This window comes from Pteropus alecto, unplaced genomic scaffold (assembly GCF_000325575.1).
Source record: "Pteropus alecto unplaced genomic scaffold, ASM32557v1 scaffold95, whole genome shotgun sequence".
Taxonomy (NCBI): Eukaryota; Metazoa; Chordata; class Mammalia; order Chiroptera; family Pteropodidae; genus Pteropus; species Pteropus alecto.
This window is the reverse complement of record NW_006441071.1, coordinates 4,359,484-4,380,138: the sequence shown is the minus strand read 5'-3', so window position 1 is coordinate 4,380,138 and position 20,655 is coordinate 4,359,484. Positions and strand designations below refer to the sequence as shown.

General features: G+C 33.2%; 1 protein-coding gene across 1 annotated transcript in view; it reads left to right on the top strand.

Annotated features, from left to right (window-relative positions):
• Positions 1-20,655, top strand: part of CCDC171 (coiled-coil domain containing 171) — a 256,342-nt gene that overhangs the window by 44,431 nt on the left and 191,256 nt on the right. The window contains exons 9-11 of the mRNA XM_025051395.1: positions 10,795-10,887; positions 14,332-14,492; positions 19,756-19,894. Of these exons, the coding sequence (XP_024907163.1) occupies positions 10,795-10,887; positions 14,332-14,492; positions 19,756-19,894 (393 nt within the window). The remainder of the gene's footprint in view (positions 1-10,794; positions 10,888-14,331; positions 14,493-19,755; positions 19,895-20,655) is intronic.

Below are 20,655 nucleotides of genomic sequence, written 5' to 3'. Positions count from 1 at the left end.
TTTGGTTAACTTAAAAAGGGAATTAATTCACTGGGAGAATATGGGAGTCCTGTTCCAGAATCAGAAGGAACACTGAGGAATTAGGCTCAGGAAGCATGTGAATCCTAGAACATTGCCAGAGGTCTTGGGAGTAGAAATGATGGATGAAGTTGGGGTGAATTGGTACCAATCATTTGTATTCTTTTTGTAACTTTATTCAAGATTCAAATCCCAGGAAGAGAATATTTGATTGAAAGTAATTCGCCCCAAATAAATCCCTTTTAATTCTACTAAAATTAAAGTCCCGAAAAGAAATTCTTAGAAAGAAAATCAAGGTGCTGGTACTAAAAGAAGGGGAAAAGATTGTTGAGTGGTCAAAAAGTACAATAACTCTTAAGACCAGACTTTCTATGGAACAGAATCAAAAGACCAGTAGTAGACTTATAAAATATTTATAAACATTTAGTACATTTAGATATTTTAAATCAGTGAGGATAGGAAAGATCATTTAGTGAATTGTGTTGAAACAATTGGTTTACTATTTGAGACAAAATAAAATTAGATTCCTGTCTTACATTATATTCTCAAATAAATTCCAGTTGGATTAAAAAGTGAAATATTAAAAATTATAATAAACTAAAGAAAATTCAGATTAATTTTTTCTGCTCTCTGAGTACGGTATGATTTACTACTAATCGTAAAAGCAGTGGAACAACATCAGTAAAGGAATAGATTTATAACTTTGACTACAAAGAATTAAAGTCGTTGTAAGTGGAACCCCACTTTAAATAAAATAGAAAGACAACCAAACGATAAAAAGGTTTACAGGTAAATATATCTCTATTTCTATGTCTCTGTATCTCTGAGCAGACAGTAAATGGCATTGCTATATACTCATCTGGCAAAAAAATGCAAGCGGAGTAGATTTGGGAGAGATCAGGATATGTTTGGTTTTAGATATGTTGTATTTGACATACCTGTTTGACATCCAAGTGGAGATATCGAGTAGGCAGTTGAATACATGAATATTGGTCTTAGGGAAGCATTACTGTAGGATGATAAGGAGAAGTGCCAGATATCTCATTGGGAAATTTTTAAATATTACAATCTATATAGGTCTTTTCTCCGTGTCTCTTTAGTTTCTGCTAAGAGTGATCTGCTAGTTTCCTTTTGGTGGTTATAAAATGGAAAAAGGAGATGGGGAAAGAATCTGGTTATCATACTGTTCAGTATGCAGACTTTTCCTTGATTTCAGACTTGTGTACCCCTCTCCCTGCCCCCTCCCTGTGTAACCCTGTAGGCAGCCTCTGGTTCAGATTCACATTCTTCAATAATAAACCTCCATTTTGTGTGCTGGTTAGGGAGGGGTATTGTTTGGCTACTCAGGGTGCAGGTGGATGCCTGGAGGTTAAATTTCTCATACTGATGATATTTTAGAAAAACAGCTTAAAGATATAATTTACGTGCTACAAATTCACTTGTTATAGTGTACAATTCAGTGGTTTTTAGTATATTCACAGTTATGCAACCATCACCACATCAAGTTTAGAATGTTTTTATCACCTTAATAAGAAACCCTATACCCATTAGCCATGACTCTCCTATTCGCCCATCTCTCTCAGCCCTAAGCAACCATAAGTCTACTTTCTACCTTTATATTTACTATTCTGGATATTTCATATTAATGGACTCATGCAATATGTATTCTTTTGTGGTTGACTTTTCTCACTTAGCCAGATGTGTTTAGGATTCATCTATGTTGTATCATCTATCAGTACTTTATTACCTTTTATTACTGGATAATATTTCACTGTATATCACATTTTGTTTATCCAGTTCATTAGTTAATGGGCATTTGTGCTTCCACCTTTTGGTTATTATGAATAATGCCTGTATGAACATTTGTGTACAAGTTTTGTGGACATCTTTTTATTTCTCTTGGGTATACACCCAGTGGAATTAACAGGTCATCTGGTGACTCTTTTTAACTTTTTGAGGAACCGTCAGACTATTTTGCACAGTGGTTGCACCATTTTACATTTCTACCAGCAATGGATGAAGGTTCCAATTTCTCCAGATCCTCACCCACACTTGTTATTATCAGTCTTTTTGATTATGAACACTCCCGTGGGTATATAGTGGTATCTCATTATGGTTTTGATTTGCATCTCTCTAATGACTAATGATGTTGAATATCATTTCACATGCTTACTTACCATTCATGTATTGGAGAAATATCTCTTCAGAACCATTGTTCATTTTTTAAATGGGTTACTTATACCATATGAATGTCAGACGTTAATTATAGAGGAAACTGGGTGTGGGGTATACAGGAACTGTCAATAATAAAGGCAAGTATGAACTTGACAAAGATAAAATGATTTACATTCTTACCACACATGATCTAATTTTATGTAAGGTTGGAGAACAAATAAGAAAGATTGTATTCTAAATAATATTTTTAACTTATTTGTCACTTGTGCTGAACATTTTTTCAGGCCAATATATTCAAGAATGTACCATCATATTTTACATCATCATTTTTAATATGTAGTTTGTGGATGGCCTATTAAAAAGAATAGAGTTAAAGTTCTGAATATACTTAGAATTAAAAAAAATCATTTAGAAATCTCATTAGGATGCTATAAAACCCTATGATCATCATTAAAAACATTTTAATTGCCTTATAGGTATGAAAAAATACTAAATAAAAGTAATTTTTGTTGTCATTGATAAAATTCTTGGTAAGGCAGTTTTGACTCAATCGAGGAAATGTCTAATGCCCAAACTTTAGGATTTGTTTTTGATAACTCAGTATTGATTTTTTTCTTGTAAGATATTTACCTGCCCCTATTTATTTTTTATTGATTGATATTGCAAATAGAAAATTGTTTTAGACTAGTTTCACCTTGTGGTTTTTTTTGTTTGTTTGTTTAGCTACTCTATAGATACATTTGATAATACCAGGTCTCGCTTTTGGAAAATTTGTCGGTTTGGGGATAGTCCAGGTAGTCTCTATTTTTATTCTATTTATAAGGATTTTATAAGTGGACAAGTACAGTCCTTTGACTTACCTACAATTCTTCATTTTTAGACACCTTTAAAAATTTTGCTTTATATTTAAGTGTAATGTAGTTTGTATTGGCTATTTTATAATAAAGAGGGAAATTGTTAAAGTTTTAATTTACTAGAACACATTATTTAATGTCAGTAATATCAGACTAAAGCAATTTGATATGGTAGACATTTAGCCTAATAAGTGTTTAAAATTTTTGTGAAGCCTTTTAATAGTTCCATTTCATGAAAAGTGATTTATATGCCTGGGCCAAAGAAGTTTAAATACACATACACACACACACACACACACACACACACACACACACACTTGCACATATATACACACACACATATATATTTTTTAATTTGATAAGCTATATACCATTGTGTGGCTTAATCGTTTTAACGTGGATCAATGGTTTCTTAGATTAAAAAAAGCAAACAAACTCCCAATTCAATTTTATAAATGTGGTCTGGATACCAGAGAACCAAGGGAAAAGTGAACTGAAGAAAGAAATATCCATAGCTTTTATAAGCCTCCTTACAACTAGGGGAGGGTTTTTTTTTTTTTTTTTTACCATGGGAAATAAGCTTAACTCAATAAGAAAAGAGAAAAGAGAAGATGCAAACCTAATTCTGGGAGAACTGAAGAATCTTGCGAAGATTATAGCAGAGAGAGAACAGTCTTTGCAAATAAATTCTGAATTGCTTCTGTCAGTCATATTCTCTATTTTAGTAACATAAAAGGTAGAATATAGCTTTTGTCTCTACATGTATACTACACTCAAGTGGAAAAGGAAAAGAAAAATGAATCTCACTTTTCATATTGTCCATGATGGCAATCTCATGTTTTCTTTATGTGCCTGGTGTTCGTAGGAATTATTTTTAAACACTTATTTGTGTTGATTACTAACTAAAGTAGGTAAATGATGAAATCACTTGGATTATATAATTGTGCTTGTAAGTATTATATGTTTTTGTATATATGTTCATGATGGATTTTCATGTTGGAAGTTCATTAAAAAATTTTTAAATGCCAAAGATTTCATTTCCAGAAAAGATAAAGATGATTATTTAAGACGCTAAATTAATTTATCACCAAGCTAATCAGAATTTGCAGTCTACAGATTCTGTTTCTGAAATCCCCCATTTTCATGATCTGTAGTTTCTCTTATTATACTCCAAAGTAATAGAAACTTTTTTTCATTAAACTATATAATCTGAGTGGCATACTTCATTATTCATTCCTTGTGAGTTAAAAAAAAAAGCCGCTTTCTCCAATTTATTCCTATAGTCATCCTGCTGCCTTCATATGTCCATTCTGAAACTTTTAAGGCTCTGATTGCTGCCATCCTCAGTGACTAACTTTGAGGTTCCTCTCTTGAAACTGCACAGGTAACCATGGTCAAGATGATGGACACATAGTGCTCTGAATATTTGTACATTTGGCTAGTTCTTGAAACTGCTGTGCAATTTAGAGTGAGGCCAATTTAAGTGAGGCTGTTTATGTAAAACAATCCAGAAGATTCTGGAAAACAGGTATTACTTGGTCATAAATAAAACACAGTTACAGTTACAAATGAATTGTAATTCATAGCAGAGAAATATAAGGAGTGTCCCTTAGAAGCTGTTGACATTTTAGTAAACTTCGTGCAACTGTTTGGAAACAGTTATATAACACTCTACTGAGAAATCTAGAACTAGTTTGTTCTTGTGTGATATTTTCTCCCATCTTTCTGGATACCCATTTTAGTGGGCTAAATTTCGTATATCAAAGTTTTACTGCTTGACTAAGTCCTTTGTTCACGTATATCCTCTGAGCAGAGGATAATCGATTTGAGGAAAAAAGTATGTAGTAGGAACTATTTTTTGTCCAGTCTTTCAGAAAAAGACATATGTTTTTATAACTTCTGTGAAACTTTCAGAACAGGCCCACAGAAGCCATGGGAGCAAGTGTGATGTGGAGAACAAATGTCTAGATGTGTTGGTTAGTTGTGCTTCTGAATTGGAGCCTGCAGCTCGTGCCCTGTGTTATAAACAGGTACCAAAAGGTTGCATGGAGACATTAGTTTCTGTATTACCTTCTTTAGAGAATGAACACTCACTTTTCATAAGTGTGGTAGATTATGTAGTCGTGCAAGTGTGACTTAATGAGATATAACTCAAAAGAAATTAGGTATGGTGAACATATACCATTTACTGAAAAAAAAGTCATTTGGCAGTATATTGCAGGAGGAAAGGACATGGCAGCCAGTTAATAATAAGATATGTAACCATTTTGTGTTACATAAAGAACACTGCTGTGCATAGTGTTAGGGAACAGACAGTGTAATACTTGTATTACAGACAAATCTGTATGCAGTTACATTGACTCGTGGTATATATGAATTTGTGTTGGATTTTGTATTTTAATATGAATTCTATTTTGCTTTCTGCCCTTGCTTTGTTGACTACATTAGAATTGGATACTAATGAGACCGTTTATGATTGTTGTGCCAGTTCTCTTAGGCAGTATTATTGGAAAAAAATTTTGCAAACAGCATGTTGATGTTCCTCTAGCACCCTCTGCTGGATATAAGAATTAATTCACCACACTAGAAGACTAAAATGTATTTATTGGGAGTTTTCATTTAATGATGTCCGTCAATAAAACCCATTCTTGCAAGGAGTTTGTTTAAAGATTTGAAGACTTTTTTTGCTGTTCTTACTGATTAATTAATAGTTTTAGTAATAATAAACAATGTATAAACTTGTTTTCTTCTGGACTTTTTGTTCAAAGTAGGAAAGTATGAAAATAAAGATGTGATCTGTTGTTTATTATTTCAACCCATTTAATTTTGGTCTAGGCAAGAAAAACAACTTCCTTTGACTTTTAGAGTGAAAATCAGTTAATATGATAACATACATAAGAAGTGAAAAGAAGACTAAATTGTTGATTCTTTTATCATGGAATCACGAATATTCTGCATTTTAATAAAATATAAGACTACTGCTTTGATAGAGAAACTTATGAACAAGCTTTTTGAAATCTAAAAACTACATGTTAGCATTGTTAGATTGGTTTCATCCTTGTATCTGCTCTTTATTAGCTTTCTGCTTGTTCTAATTATGGCTATTTCCCTGTGACAGGTTAGACTTCTGACATAGAATCTAAAATGAACATATTGAATATGGAGAAAGTCAGCTTTAATTCTTTAAGGACAGGAACTTTATCTTGTGGGGTTTATGTAAAAAAAAATTGTTTTTTTTTAGTAGTATTGGGACTACCTAAGGTAATACTCATTTTAATCTGGCTAAACATAAAAACTTCTCTGCTATAGTATGTACCATGCTTTATACCTACAACCAGCAGGGTCCCCTTGTTCTAAGGATTCCAAATCAGCATTTAGAGGAAACTTTTTTTCCCCAGAAGTCAAGAAGCTTGACTTAAATGGCTGTTGCTTCTTTGACACTCTGGTTCTTACTCTCTGGAATTCTTTTGATTTTTTATTGAGATACACTTCACAAAATTCAGTGGTTTTTAGGTTATTCCTCAAGTTGAGCAATATTACCACTGTCTAATTACAAAACATTCCTATCATTCCAATAAGAAACATCATGCCCATTAGTAGTCACTGCTCATTCCTCCCTCTGCTCCTAGTTTTTGGCAACTACCAACACACTTTCTGTCTCTATGGATTTGCCTATTCTGGATATTTCATATAAATGAAGTTACACAGATGTGGTCTTTTGTGCCTGGTTTCTTTCACTTAACATGTTTTTAAGGTTTATCTATGTTATAGATTGTATTGGTACTTAATTCCTTTTTATGGCTGAATAATATTCCATTGCATATTCCACATTTTGTTTATCCATTCATCAGTTGATGGACCTTTGGGTTGTTTCTGCTTTTGGCTATTATGAAAAATGCTGTGTGAACATTTGTGTATAAGTTTTTATTTAAACATGTTTTCATTTCTCTTTGGTATATGCTCAGGAATATTATTCCTGGATTGTATGGTAACTCTGTTTAACTTTTTGAAGGACTATCAAACTGTCTTCCATAGTGGTGGCTCAATTTTACATTGCCAGAATTTCTCTACATCCTCAACAATACATGTTATTTTCATTTTTTAAATTATAGCTATCCCAGTGGACATGAAGATATATCTCTTTGGGGTTTTGATTTGCATTTCCCTAATGACTATTAGTGTTTAGCATCATTTCATGTACTTATTGGCTACTTGAATATCTTCTTTGGAGAAATGTCTATTCAAGCCCTTTACCCATTTTAAAAATTGAGTTGTCTTTTTGTTGTAAGAGTTCTTTTTGTATTCTGCATACTAGACCCTTATATATATGATTTATAAATATTTTCTCCCATTCTTTAGGTTGTCCTTTTACTTTCTTGATAATGTCCTTTCATGCTCAAAGGTTTAAAATTTTGGTGAAGTTCAATTTATCTTTTTTTTTCTTTTTTTGCTTGTACTTTTGGTGTCGTATCTCAGAATCTGTTGCCAATTCCGAGGTCATGAAGATTTACCTCTATGTTTTCTTCTAAGAGTTTTATGGTTTAGCTGTTATAGTTAGATCATTAATCTCTTTTGAATTCATTTTTATATATGATGTGAGCTAGTGGTCCAAATGTATTCTTTTGCATGTGTATATCCAGTTGTCTCAGCATCATTTAATGAAAAAAGGATTCTTTCTCAATGAATGGTCTTGGCACCCTTTTCAAAAATCAATTGACATTGATACATGGGTTTATTTCTGGACCCTCAGTTCTTTTCCATGGATCTAAATGTTTATCCTTATGTCAGTTCCAGACTGCTTTAATCACTGTAGCTTTGTGGTAGTTTTGAAATCAGGAAGTGTAAGTCTTCCAACTTTATTCTTTTTCAAGATTGTCATGTAAAATTAACTTTTTGAGAAGTCCTTTAGTAAAAAAATTGTTTGGCTTTAATTCTCTGTTTCTCACGTGTTTATGATGATGAAATTGCTTTTTCATATAATAGTTAATAACATCCCATGGGACTAATATTTAGTGTGATACATGTTTTGAGAAAGGTTGAAGCAAGTATGAGTGGAATATTTTCTTTGATTTGTCTTAATATTTCAACAATATAGGTAGGAATTGATTGACTTAAAGTCATGTTTAGGTTTGAATGGCTTAATTCATTCTAATGATCTTTTGTTGTCATAATATAATTTTGTTGAGTAAATAATAATACCAGCACCATATATCCTCATTAACCTTAATACCTTTGCTTTTGTTGTTCTTGAAAAGAACTTTTTAATATGGTAAATTTCAATCATACATGAAAGTAGAGTGAATACTATAATAAGCTCCATGTGACTATCACTCATCAACACCTATCAACTAATGGCCAATATTATTTCATGAATACCAACCTTCCTACTTGTTAACCCCAGCTGGATTATTTTAAAGCAAATCCATATAATTTCATCCCTGAACACTTTAGTATGTATTTAAAAAATATTGCAGTTTTTAAAAAATACCAGTTATTATTATACCTAAAAAAGTAATAATCTCTTAGTATCATCAAATATCTAAATTTCCTCATTTCCAGTTTTTTCGAATGTCTTTAGTTTTCAGACTAAACTATGAATATTTACTGGTTTTATCTTTCAGTGGAGTGTCTTATTTCAAAATATTCTAGTAGTTTAGGACATAAATGTCAGATTGTACTTTCAAAGAGGTTATGCTATATGTGCTAACTTAAAGTATCATTTTATCCTTTCGGATCTAAATGCAATTTAGAGCTTAAAGGATGATATTTGAACTTACTGTTTTTTCTGCCCTCTGGAGAGAAGTCTTTTCTAGTGAATAACTTATTAAGAAATATAATTGACAGAGTTGCAAAACTTAAAGCAAATAATCCAGTGTAAAAAATATTTTGTGACTTTTGTGTTTGTGTAACAGAGTGATTAAATCCCCAAGCCGAATTGCTTTCTGACCATGAAGGCAAGTGGTATCTAAAAAGGCCTCTAGAAAAGGGATATTTGTGTTTATTCTTTGCGCTATAACAGACATTATACAAATATGCTACCAGTTTTTATCTATGACTCTTCTCATTGTAATCCATTCCCATCTCTGTAAAGAAAAAGAAATGGTGGGACAAAAGTAGAAAAATCAAAGTAACCAAGCTGAACATTTAAAAAAAATTCAGCTTAGGCTAAATGATAGAGTGTTTATAACAAATACAAACTTACTTCTTGCCCAAATTTTATCTAGGAAAGGAAATCAAATTAGTAATGTCTTTTTCCATCTCTATTGAACTATCTGTATTTGATAGACGAGAGTCTAGACCTCATTTTTCTTTGCTACTGTTATTCTGAGACTTGTAGCTGCGCCTTCCCATAGGCCTCCTTTCCCGGCTCCTAACAGGCTTTCGGTCATGATTGAGGCCAGGTCATGTTGGGAGTAGGAATCCAGTGCTTCCCAGGGTTACATTTTCTCAACAAAAATGACATTCAAAAATAAAGCTTTTGACTTCTGCTTCTTGCCAGAAGCTCACTCCTGCCTGAAAAATAGATAAATTAGACTTCATCATAATGAAAACTTTTGCTTTGTGAAAGACACTGTTAAGAGACTGTAAAGACAAGCTGTAGACTGGGAGTAAATATTTAGAAATCACATATTCAAGGAATGACTTGTCTCCAGATTACATAGTGAACTCTCAAAACTCATTAAGAAAACAACCCAATTAAAAAATGGGGAAAGGATTTGAGCAGATACTTAACCCAGGAAGATATACAGATGGTAAATAAATATATGAAAGAACACACTCAATGTCATTAATCATTAGGGAAATGCAAATTGAGATTAAAATGAGATACCATTACATGCCTCTTTGAATATCTCCCTCCCCGACCCCCCCAAAAAAAAATAACTCCAAAAGAAACAAAAACAATGACCATGCCAGGTACTGGTGAGGATGTGTAAAATTGGAAGCAATTTGGAAAACATTTTGGCAGTTTTATAAAACATTAAACATATACCTACCATTTGACCCAGTTATTTCTATTTAGTGTATAGCATAGAATGAAAGTATATGGCTACACAAAGATTTGTGCACAAATGCTCGTAGCAGTTTGAATTGTAATAGCCTAAAATGAAACAGATCAAATGTTCATCAAAAGGTGGACAGATACACCATTTGTGATATATCAACACAGTGGAACACTTTAGCAATAGAAAGGAATGAACTGTTGATACAGGCAAGCACATGGATGAGTCTCAAAATTATTAAGCTGGGAGAAAGCAGCTGGATATAAAGAGGACACACTGTATGATTCAATTTATATAAAATTCCAGAAAATACAAACTGATCTGAAATGCAAAAAAAGGCAGATAAGTGGTTACCTGTGGGTTCTGGTGTGGTGGTGAGGGCTGGATGAAGGAATTACCAAGGGACACGAGGATTCTTTTAGGGGTAATGGAAATATTTCCTGTCTTGATTATGCCAGTGATTTCATGGGTGTATGTATATGTCAAAACTTATCAAATTATATTCTTTCAGTATGCGTAGTTTATTATATGTAAATTATACCTCAATAAAAAAGAAAACGTGAGCTCTGGAACATTCTTCCTGAGCATGATTTTCACATGATTTTTTAAACATGACTTTTATGCTCCTGCAAAATAAAAAAAGAGGCTGTGGTAATCTAAATTATTAATTACAATGCTAAAATATGGGCAGTCATTCATATCTACTTGAAATACCAATGTTTCTAAGTTTAAACTTTTCTCTTTAGGCAACCACTCTACGAGTGAGGAAATTAGAAGAAAATATTGAAGCAGAAAGAGCAGCACATTTGGAATCAAAATTTAATTCTGAAATTATTCAGGTAAAATGTTAACAGATTCTTTTGGTATGGATTTTATTAAGCTGGGGAAAATAGCATTATGTTCAGAGAACTAAGGTGTGCATTTAGAATGGGGAGCATATCGTTAAAAAGCTTTCTCTTTACTATAAGGATATTGTTGAGGATAGTCTTTACTGTATGAGAGGAGGAATTGGCACAGTACAGCCCACAGGCCAAATCTCACCACTACCTGTGCTTGTGAATTTTTGTCTTGTCTGTGGCAGCTTTTATGCTGTAGTGGCAAAGTGGAGTAGTTGTGACAGACAGCTTATGGCCTGCAAAGTTCAGAATATTTACCATCTGCCCTGTTACAGAAAGATTTGCTGATTGGAGTGTTCTTTTTCTAACAGCCATGGAATGAATTTATTTTTGAAAACACTTAAGAATATGCACCTTCATATATTGAATGTACATCCTGTGCATATCATCTATCAGTATATTAAGAGCTGAAGGTATAAATGCAAAAGAGCTTCTTTTGGGGTTTATATTTCATTACCAAAAGTATTACATAGACACAGATATACAGATAGAAATATGAAATACTAAATACTCCAGGAACATAATAAAGAGAAAGATTAAATCTAAGAGGAGAATTAAATGAAGGCATCCTAAGGAAAGTGTCTTTTTCCCTTTCTTAGTGAATTGGAAGAAATTTCTAAGTGAAATGACACATTTTAAGTGGGGCTTGGCAAACTACTGCCCATGAATCGTGTCTGACCTGCAGATACAGCCTATGTTGTAAATAAAATTTTACATAAATTTCCATGAGTCTGAGTTCTTTAATTTAATTTGGATTTTATTTTAAGCCTTAGATTTTTCCCCTGCATTAAATTTTTATTACTAGAATTTGCAGTTTCACCTTATTGTTTAAATAGGTCTTAACATAAGATGCAACTAAACTTGGAAGAATTTCATAATATATTTTTAACTTTTATCTTTAATGAAATTCCCCTTTGACCTGCAGAATTCTCAAACCCATGTATTTGAGTGTGTCTGTATGTTAAACAAACTTATGTAAGTTAATTTTTATGTAAACTTATGTAAGTTAATTTTTTAAAATTATTAGATCACTCAAAATGTTATCAATAAGCAATAAAACTGAAGTTTTAAATTCATGAAAGAAGTATGATTCAAAATTAAGTTTTTTTATTGTGCCTATATCACCAGGAATGTATAGTTAATAGGTCTAAAAATGAAAATTATTACATGTATTTTTTTACTTATATAGTTGAAAATTAATATTTAGATCTTAGTGCTATGACTTAGAAAAGAGCAAAAGTTATATTTGAACCTTATATCTATGAAATATCGACAAGTGTTTTCAGTGAGGTATGCCTAGTAAAATTTAGTCTTAGACTTGATTAAAAGGAAATGAGACCACTGAATAGTTGTAATTAATCACCACCTTTTAAACTGTAGTTAAATATATGTCTAAAGTATTCTGTTGTTAAATTCGTTTGGATACTGTGCCATAACAATGAGGAAGTAGAGTGAGAGGAGTTGTCTCAAGACTATTCACTTGAAGTCAACTTTTCTTTCCATTGGATTGGTTTGTCATTTGTGACTGAGTGCTTATTTTCTGAAAGAAGATAGCAATGTAGTCAGAAGAAAATGTTTCCTATATTTGTTTTACTTGTAAACATTGTATTTAGAAAAAATGCAAAGAAAAATAAAGTTTAAAAGACCAAATTTGAAAATTTACAAAGTTGTATCTATATATCCAGTCTACATCTATTCCTTACTTTAGTATAAAAATAATATTTTAAATATTCCAAAATATGTTTGTGTAATTAGAAATAAGATTTCTGATGGTTATTAATTGTATAGATTAATTTATGAGCCATTTTCATATTGTCCTAGGCTGTATTTCTAGGTGAACTCACCTTTCCTAACTCAGGTTGTCTTTTGCCATCTCTGAGAATCTTATCCTACACAGAGCAGGACACATGATCAGGCTCTTCTCTGATTATATGGCCCTTTGTGTATGCTACTGTGACAGGAGGCACTTATCATGTGCTATTGTGGTCTGTCTTCTCCTTAAGACTCAGTTCCTCACAAACTAAGATTTTGTAGCTTTTCATGATTATTATATATATCTTGAGCACTAGCACAACACATTAAGGGCTTAATAAATATTTATCTAAACATTTATTAAATAAATATATTAAATAAATATTACCTCATATCTTTTTAGTGACCCTTTAAAGTAGGTAGTATATTGTTATTGTTGTTATTGCTGTTTACTGTTTACAGATGAGGAACCTCAGGTTTTTGGAATTTCAGTAATATGCCCAAGCTTACATAAGTTAATTTGCAGAGCTGTGATTCAAACCCAAGTCTTACGTTTCTAAAGCTCGTTTTCTATTTAATGTGAAGCATTTTTTCTAACGCCTGTTTTTGAACTTTAACAAACTTCTTTATTTTTAACTTCATTTTACCTGTAAAGTTCAAAAATCAAAACGATATAAACAATCGAGAACTCTTGCTTTCATTCCTCTCCCCCCAATACTCTACCCTCTTGTCTGTTACTTATTTTTATTTTATCCATTTATTTACTAAAAATATAGCATATTATACACTATGATCTTTTCAATATATATTAACACTACATAGAGAACTTCCTTTTAAAAAGTTGTTTTGCCTCCTTTTTACAGATACGTATTGTTCTTTTATGAGAATGCACTTTATCTATTCTGCTGTTGATATCCATAGGGACTCTAGTTTTTAAAAATGTTATATTATGTAAAATTTCAAGTATATGCAAGAACAGAATAGTAAAATGAACTTCCCATGTACCTGTCACTTAGCTTTAAGATTTTTACCTTAGGCCAGCTGTGTTTTATCTATTACCCTCCTCCACTCCCTACCCCCACATTATTTTGAAGCAAGTCCTAGATATCATATTACTACACCCATAAATATTTTAGTCAAATATTATTATTCGATGATGAAAAATTTACTTTCTACAGTAAGAAATCTCCAGGAATAAAAAGGTCTTGTTAACTTTCTTAGGCTTATAAAGATGTTCATGTAATGATGTTTTTCATGTAAGGAAAAGAATAGTTTTTTTGTTTTCAAAAACCACAATTTATTATGTTTTATAAAAGAAGCATCCAAATGGATTAATAGATCAAAATTAGGCACTCGGATGGGACAGGTTATATCATATCTGCCTATCCTTTTCCATAGCACAGTTGAGTCTTTTTTTTCCCACTCTTCCTCCCTTGCATTAAACATGTTGAGAAAGGGAATAAACTGTCTTTTGATTATTTTCCTGACTTTTGTTTATTTTGTTTATTTTAAACCAAAGCAGAAAGAAAGGTTTGGATGAATGATAATCTGCTATTGATAAAGTATTCTACTCATTTTGATATTGATGCTAGCATTTCCCTGCTTGCTTTTAATTACTTCTCTGTCACCTTGTAGTTACGGATTCGAGACCTTGAAGGAGCTTTGCAGGTAGAAAAGGCCAGCCAAGCAGAAGCTGTTGCTGATTTGGAAATGATTAAGAATGAATTCAAAGAAGTTGAAAGCGCATATGAGCGAGAAAAGCATAATGCACAAGAGAGCTTTGCAAAACTAAGTTTGTAAGTGTTTTACTGTAAAATTCTCTAAATTAATATATAGAGCTTATGAAACCTATATAAATATGAATGTGTAGTATTTTAGATATAGCTCCTATTAATGTCAGTGGTAGATTGAGGGTAAAGGATTTCATAAAACATAACTATACTTCATTGTACAGGTAAATATAGAAATACTCTTTTGGGTTTTGAAGTATAATGGCTATTCCAAGTAGTCTCAGAAATGCAGTTCTTACAATAGAAAATAAATATATTAATGTATTTTATATTATATCTGCTGAGGTAGTATAGTATCTTTAAAGACCTTGATTTTCTAGGCCACTTAAAATGGTCTGTGTGGAGATGGATAATATTTGAAATTTTCTCAAACTGTGAAAATAATAGTAGGAATAATACTGCTGCTAGTGGCTAGCATGCACTGTGTCTCCCTTCATGCCTCGCATTGCATGGTTTCATTTAATTTATACAACACCCTATGTGGTAGCTACTCTTTTTATCTCTTTTACAGGTGTGGAAATTGAGGCTTAATGAGGGTAAGGACACACAGCTAGTAAGTGGCAAAGTCAGGATCTTTCTGACTCCTACTGATTTTAACCTTTTTCAGTTCAAAAGCCGTTCATTTAGAACATTCTGTGCAATGCTTTAAGAAGTTTATAATTTTTAAATGTTTCCAAAAAGAAGTCACTAGTAGACATTTTAAACCATTTCCCCCTATTTCCCCACCACTGGTATGTGACATGGTAATAGGTTGGTAATTAGTTATATATTTATTTTTAATGTTTGTTTTTATTTATGACAAATTGATCATGGTTTGCCATTTACAGTAGTAATATAAAGATTCCTTTTAAAAATCTTCATTTAACTTAAGTGAGTTAAAGAAGACTATTATTTAAACTGATTATTACGAGTGTGGCAAAAGTCATAAAGATGGCACTTGGAAGACAAAAGTTTGAAAAAATTTATAACTTTTTAACTATATTACCTTTATTAGTAATGCTTATAATATTTTCAATTTCCTTGCTTCCTCTAGGATGACTTAAATGACATTCTATGAATGTTATTCTAAGGTCTTCCTTTATTACCTTTGAACCATTGCCTGAGTCTGCACATTTACGTATAAATATGTTTCAAGGACCCTTATATAGAATGTTGCTTTGATTAGAACCTACAACTGAAACAGTAAGAAGTCAGATCATACTTGCAGCAATTAAAGCTTTCCAATAGTGAAGGGCTTCTTTGGGGAACTAGTGAGCTGCTTGCCTTGGGAAGTTCAGAAGAGAGGGCGGATGATTCTCTGTCATGGATATTGAAGAAGAGAGTCCTGCCGAGACTGGACTAGAGAAATCTTAAGATACTTGCTAACAATTAATTAAGCTCTAAGATTTTAACCCATGTACTTTTCTAATTGGATTCCAGAGCAATTTTTGTTTTGTTTTGCTGTTATTTGTGTTTTTGTGCTTAAAAAATTTTACTTGAATTTTGTATTCCCATAAGCACCAACTAACAGTTCTAAATATAGTAGCAAACTTGTATGTAGTCTAAAAGTAAAAAACTGTTAAGGTCATGAAAAATAGCAGTTTTGTGCTCATGGCTCTCTACCGCCAGTTTCTACTCCTTCGAGACCACTTTTAATTCTTATTGCTGTTTCTTCATTTAACTTCATATTTCTAAATAACATTCATATTCTACCATCGTTTTTCATTCTCCACCTTTGATATTATTTATCTATTTATCTCCATTGTACCTTTCTTCCACACACTTACTCATTCCCTCTTCCCATCTTTTAATAGGGTTTTATTTTGGGGTATTTTTTTTCTACAACTTTTTTTGGGTAGCTCATCTTTGTTTTTCATTATAGCCCATGTTATTATATTCTGTTTTGTGTGTTGTCTGTCTTCTTATGTGGAGAGGAACTTTGTTTCATTCATTGCTGTCTCCAAATGCCTAGAATAGTGCCTAGAACATAAGAACTGTTAAATAATGATTTGCTGAATCATCAAATAAATGAATAGTTAATAATTACCTCATTTTAAATTGGATTAGTTTATGTACGCCAATCACTGTTATTCTTTTTTTTAAATTTATTAATTTTAATTAGTTTCAAGTATACAGTACATTGGTTACACATCTATATAGTTCATAAAACAATCCCCCTCACTTGCTCCCTCCCTCCTCTGACCCTCCATGTAGCCAACATATTAATGCTAACTGCATTCCCTATGTTATGCTCCCCATCCCCGAGACCATCCATCAGCTACTACTTTGTACTTCTTCAACCCTTCACTCCATTCTCCCAGCCCCCCGCAAACTCCCTCCCCTCTATCCGTCACCAAATTGTCCACTATATTTATGAGTCTGTTTTTGATTAATTTGTTCTCTTTATGCCTTAGATTCTGCATATAAGTCAAATCATATAGTGTTTATCTTTCTCTGTCTCACTTAAATACCTTCTAGGTTCATCAAAGTAATATCTTTTTCCATCGTCTTCCTTTTAGTCTGTGTGTGTCTTTTAATCTGAAGTAAGTCTTTTGTATTTTTTCTTAAAGAAGTCCCTCCAACATTTCCTGTAATGCTGGCTTGGCAGTAATAAATTCCTTGAGGTTATTTTTGTCTGGGAACCTCTTTATCTTTCCTTCAACTCTAACTGATAGCTTTGCTGGATAAAGTATCCTTGGTTGTAGATCCTGGGTCTTCATCCTGTCTAATATTTTTTCCCAAGCCCTTCTGTTCTGCATAGTTTCTTTTGAGAAATCAGCTGCCAGTCTTATGGGTGTTCCCTTATAAGTAACTATCTGTTTTTCTCTTGTTGTTTTTAATATATTTCTTCAAACAGCTGTTCAATATCTTGATTTTCTCCAGTTAGGCCAATAGGACAGATATTTGGACCCTTAATAGTGTCCCATTTACTCCTTAAATTATTTTTATAGTCTTGGCATCTTATCGCTTGCCATTCCGATTGAATGTCCTTGGCTTTCTCGTCCTCTAGATAGGGCATTTGATCTTTTTCTTTATTCACCTCGTTTATTCCTTTGTTTATTCCATTTAATATACTTCTCATCTCAGATAACGTGTTCTTCATTTCAGGCTGGTTCCCTTTTATAATTTCCATTTCTGTTTTTATGTTTTTTATCTCTTTGTTGAAGTTCTCACTGAATTTATCTATACTTTCCAAAAGTTCACTGAGCATCTTTATAACCAGTGTTTTGAACTCTGCATCTGTTAGATTATTTGACCCTATTATATCTGGATCTCTGTTCTCTTCTCTCACATGGTCTCCACTTCTTTGTCTTCTCGTTTTGGCTGCCTTTCTATGTCTGTTTCTATGTACTAAGCAAAGCTCCTAAGTCTCCTGGTCTTACTAGTGTGGATTTGTGAAGTAGGTAGCCAGTGGCACAGTCCTGAGAGGGGTTCAGCTGCAGGCCAAATTTAGCCCAAGCATCTACCCCTCTGGGGCCACCTGTTAAGATTCAGCGAGCAATCCACAAATGCTGTGCTTATAGTTACCTCAAAAGACCACACCAGACACTGAGGCCAGCTGCCTCCAGTGTGAGTCTAGGTGCTGCTCAGTGGGGAGCACCTGACTCGCTGATGATATACCTGGATGTGGCTTGGGTGGTGCTCAGCAAGGAGTACCTGACTTGCTGAGGATATACCTGGATGTGGCTTGGGGGGAGGCAGGGTTTCAGGGAATCCTCTGGGCAGAGCGACCTCTGTTATCTAGTTTGATGACATCATGCTATGGTGGTGCTGTTTCCGGCACACTGGTATGTGGGAGGGCTCAACAGGGAACAATAGATACTTGCTGGCGCTTCTGCATAGAGTGAGTCTCCCTTTCGCTCTCACTCCAACAATGTCTCCCTGTAAGTCTCTGGTGCCTGCTGCATGCAGCCAAATCGGCACTGGTGCTCAGAAAGAGCAGGTCTGTCACTGTGAAAATCCACTCGCGGACGCTGCCCCTTTAAGAGACGTCTGCCATTGCCGCTGCCCCCATCTCAGCTGATGGAGACCAGGCAGCCCCGTGTCCTCGCCCCATCTTACCTTCTGCCATTGCAGGGTGATTTCTTAGATTTCTCTCTAGTTGTGTGGCTTGTTTCTCTAGATCCCAGGCGATTTTTCCTTGCTGCTGCTCTTTGTTTCCATCACAACTTTGATTTGGTTGCCGGAGGGATGAACAGAGCTTCTATCATCTACACCATTTTTTTCCTTTTCACTAAGTTATTCTTAAACGCTCTAACAGAACTGAAAATCTCACATTGTGTTTTTACACTTCAGATTTTATCTTATTTAAGTTTTCTTAGAGAAAACTTAGAATACTGGACTTCTCACTCTACCTTTTCCATTCTGGATGAGTTGTTTTTTAGGCTCCCTTTTCACAGTCATCCTGGGGTTTTCCTTCAACATCATCCTTGGAATTCCTTCTGCTTCTCTTCTATGTTGGATCTCTTGTTGCTGATTTTGTGTCTTTTTCCTCGTTTGATTTACTTTCTTGCAAAATAGCTTCTTGAGAAATTATACAACAGAGGAAAAACTTGAAAACTTGCATTCTGAAAATGTCTTTTTTTTTTTTTTTGATATTTACCTTCTTTCATAGTTCAGTTGGCTATTCATTCAGTTCAAGTGTCAAGAATTCTGAAGTCATTTGGTGGATTATCTATAGCAAATTTGAAACTAGAATACTTCCAAGCTACCTTTTATCAGATGTCCATGCAAGAATGTAAATACAATTTAATGCCAGCCTGAGCGAAATTTAAATAGGGAGGAAGATCTTTTGAAGAGAAATTCATGTGTTTTCTCAGTGAATATGAATGATTTTGATTATTCTTGCTTTTGGATTTTCCATGCTACCACATCAGTTCCATTTGTATAGACATTCAGGAATAAAGCATTTATTCTGTTTCTTATGTTATACTTTAACTTGTAAATTGTTTGATAGGTCTGTTTTTTGTCTTGAGGCAGTTTCTGAACTAATTGAACTGTGGTGGGTGGGTTTTGTTCATCAAAAACAATGATGAGGCCAAATCAACACAGTGTATCTTGCTTATAACATTGGGCAGAGTACAAATATCTGCTAACAAGGGAGGATTGTTCATTTAGAGTCTTTCATTTAAGAATGGCAATCCTTTTTATTTGAAAAAATGAGGTTACTTGTAAATGCCTATTGGCTTGGAATCATATTATATAGTACATCTGCCACTTGTCTTAAAGGTGTATAATAGGACTTGATAAAAGCATATTTGAAAAACTCATTCTGACACTAACTTTTCAGATTAGAAAGAGAGTATTTCTCCAAAAACAAGAAACTAAATGAAGAGATTGAAGAGCAGAAGAAAGTAATTATAGACCTTTCAAAGAGACTCCAGTATAATGAAAAAAGTTGCAGTGAATTACAGGAAGAACTTGTAATGGTAAGGATAAAAAAGAAAACCCTATGGCAATTATTTTATTGGGTCAAATTTGATGTTTAACAAGTTTTTTCCTCACAACATGCCACGAGATAGCAGTATGAAAGTAATTTTAGTGACATTGTTATAAAATTTCAAAACTGGAGATGCTGATTACAGCTAAGACGTATATAATAAAACATTTTTTTTGGAATAATTGGGAAAACTAATTGAATTAGTGAAAACTCTGAACATTGTAGAATGTTTCAAATTTTATTCAGTGGTTTTTACTTATCTCTTTATTTTAAGGTGCATAAAACATCATTACCTAGGTGGATGAGGGATCAGGATTTATAATTAATAGATTTAATGATTTCAAAGACTCTTTTTTGTAATAATTTTATACCTGATCGCTTTGTCCCCCACTCCCCAATAATCTAGCTTTCACATCATCACCAAACTCATCTTTCTAAATATTGATCTGTTTTTGTTACCCTTTATTCAAAAAACGATCAAGGTCTCCCTCTTGCTTTCAAAGTGAAGTCCATCTTCTTGTCTAAGGCCCTTTCCTTGGGCTCCATGTTAACTTTTCCAGCTTCTTCTTTTGCCATTTCTTTGCCTCAGCCATATGATAGTACTCTTGGCTTCCTAAACATGTTATATATATCGTATCATCTTGCTTTTATTAAGGCTGTTCATTTTTTTTTGACCCACATTGACTAAAACGCTCCTTCTCTTCTTTTCCATTAGCAAATACCTATATATCCTGTAACATCTCTCTCTGA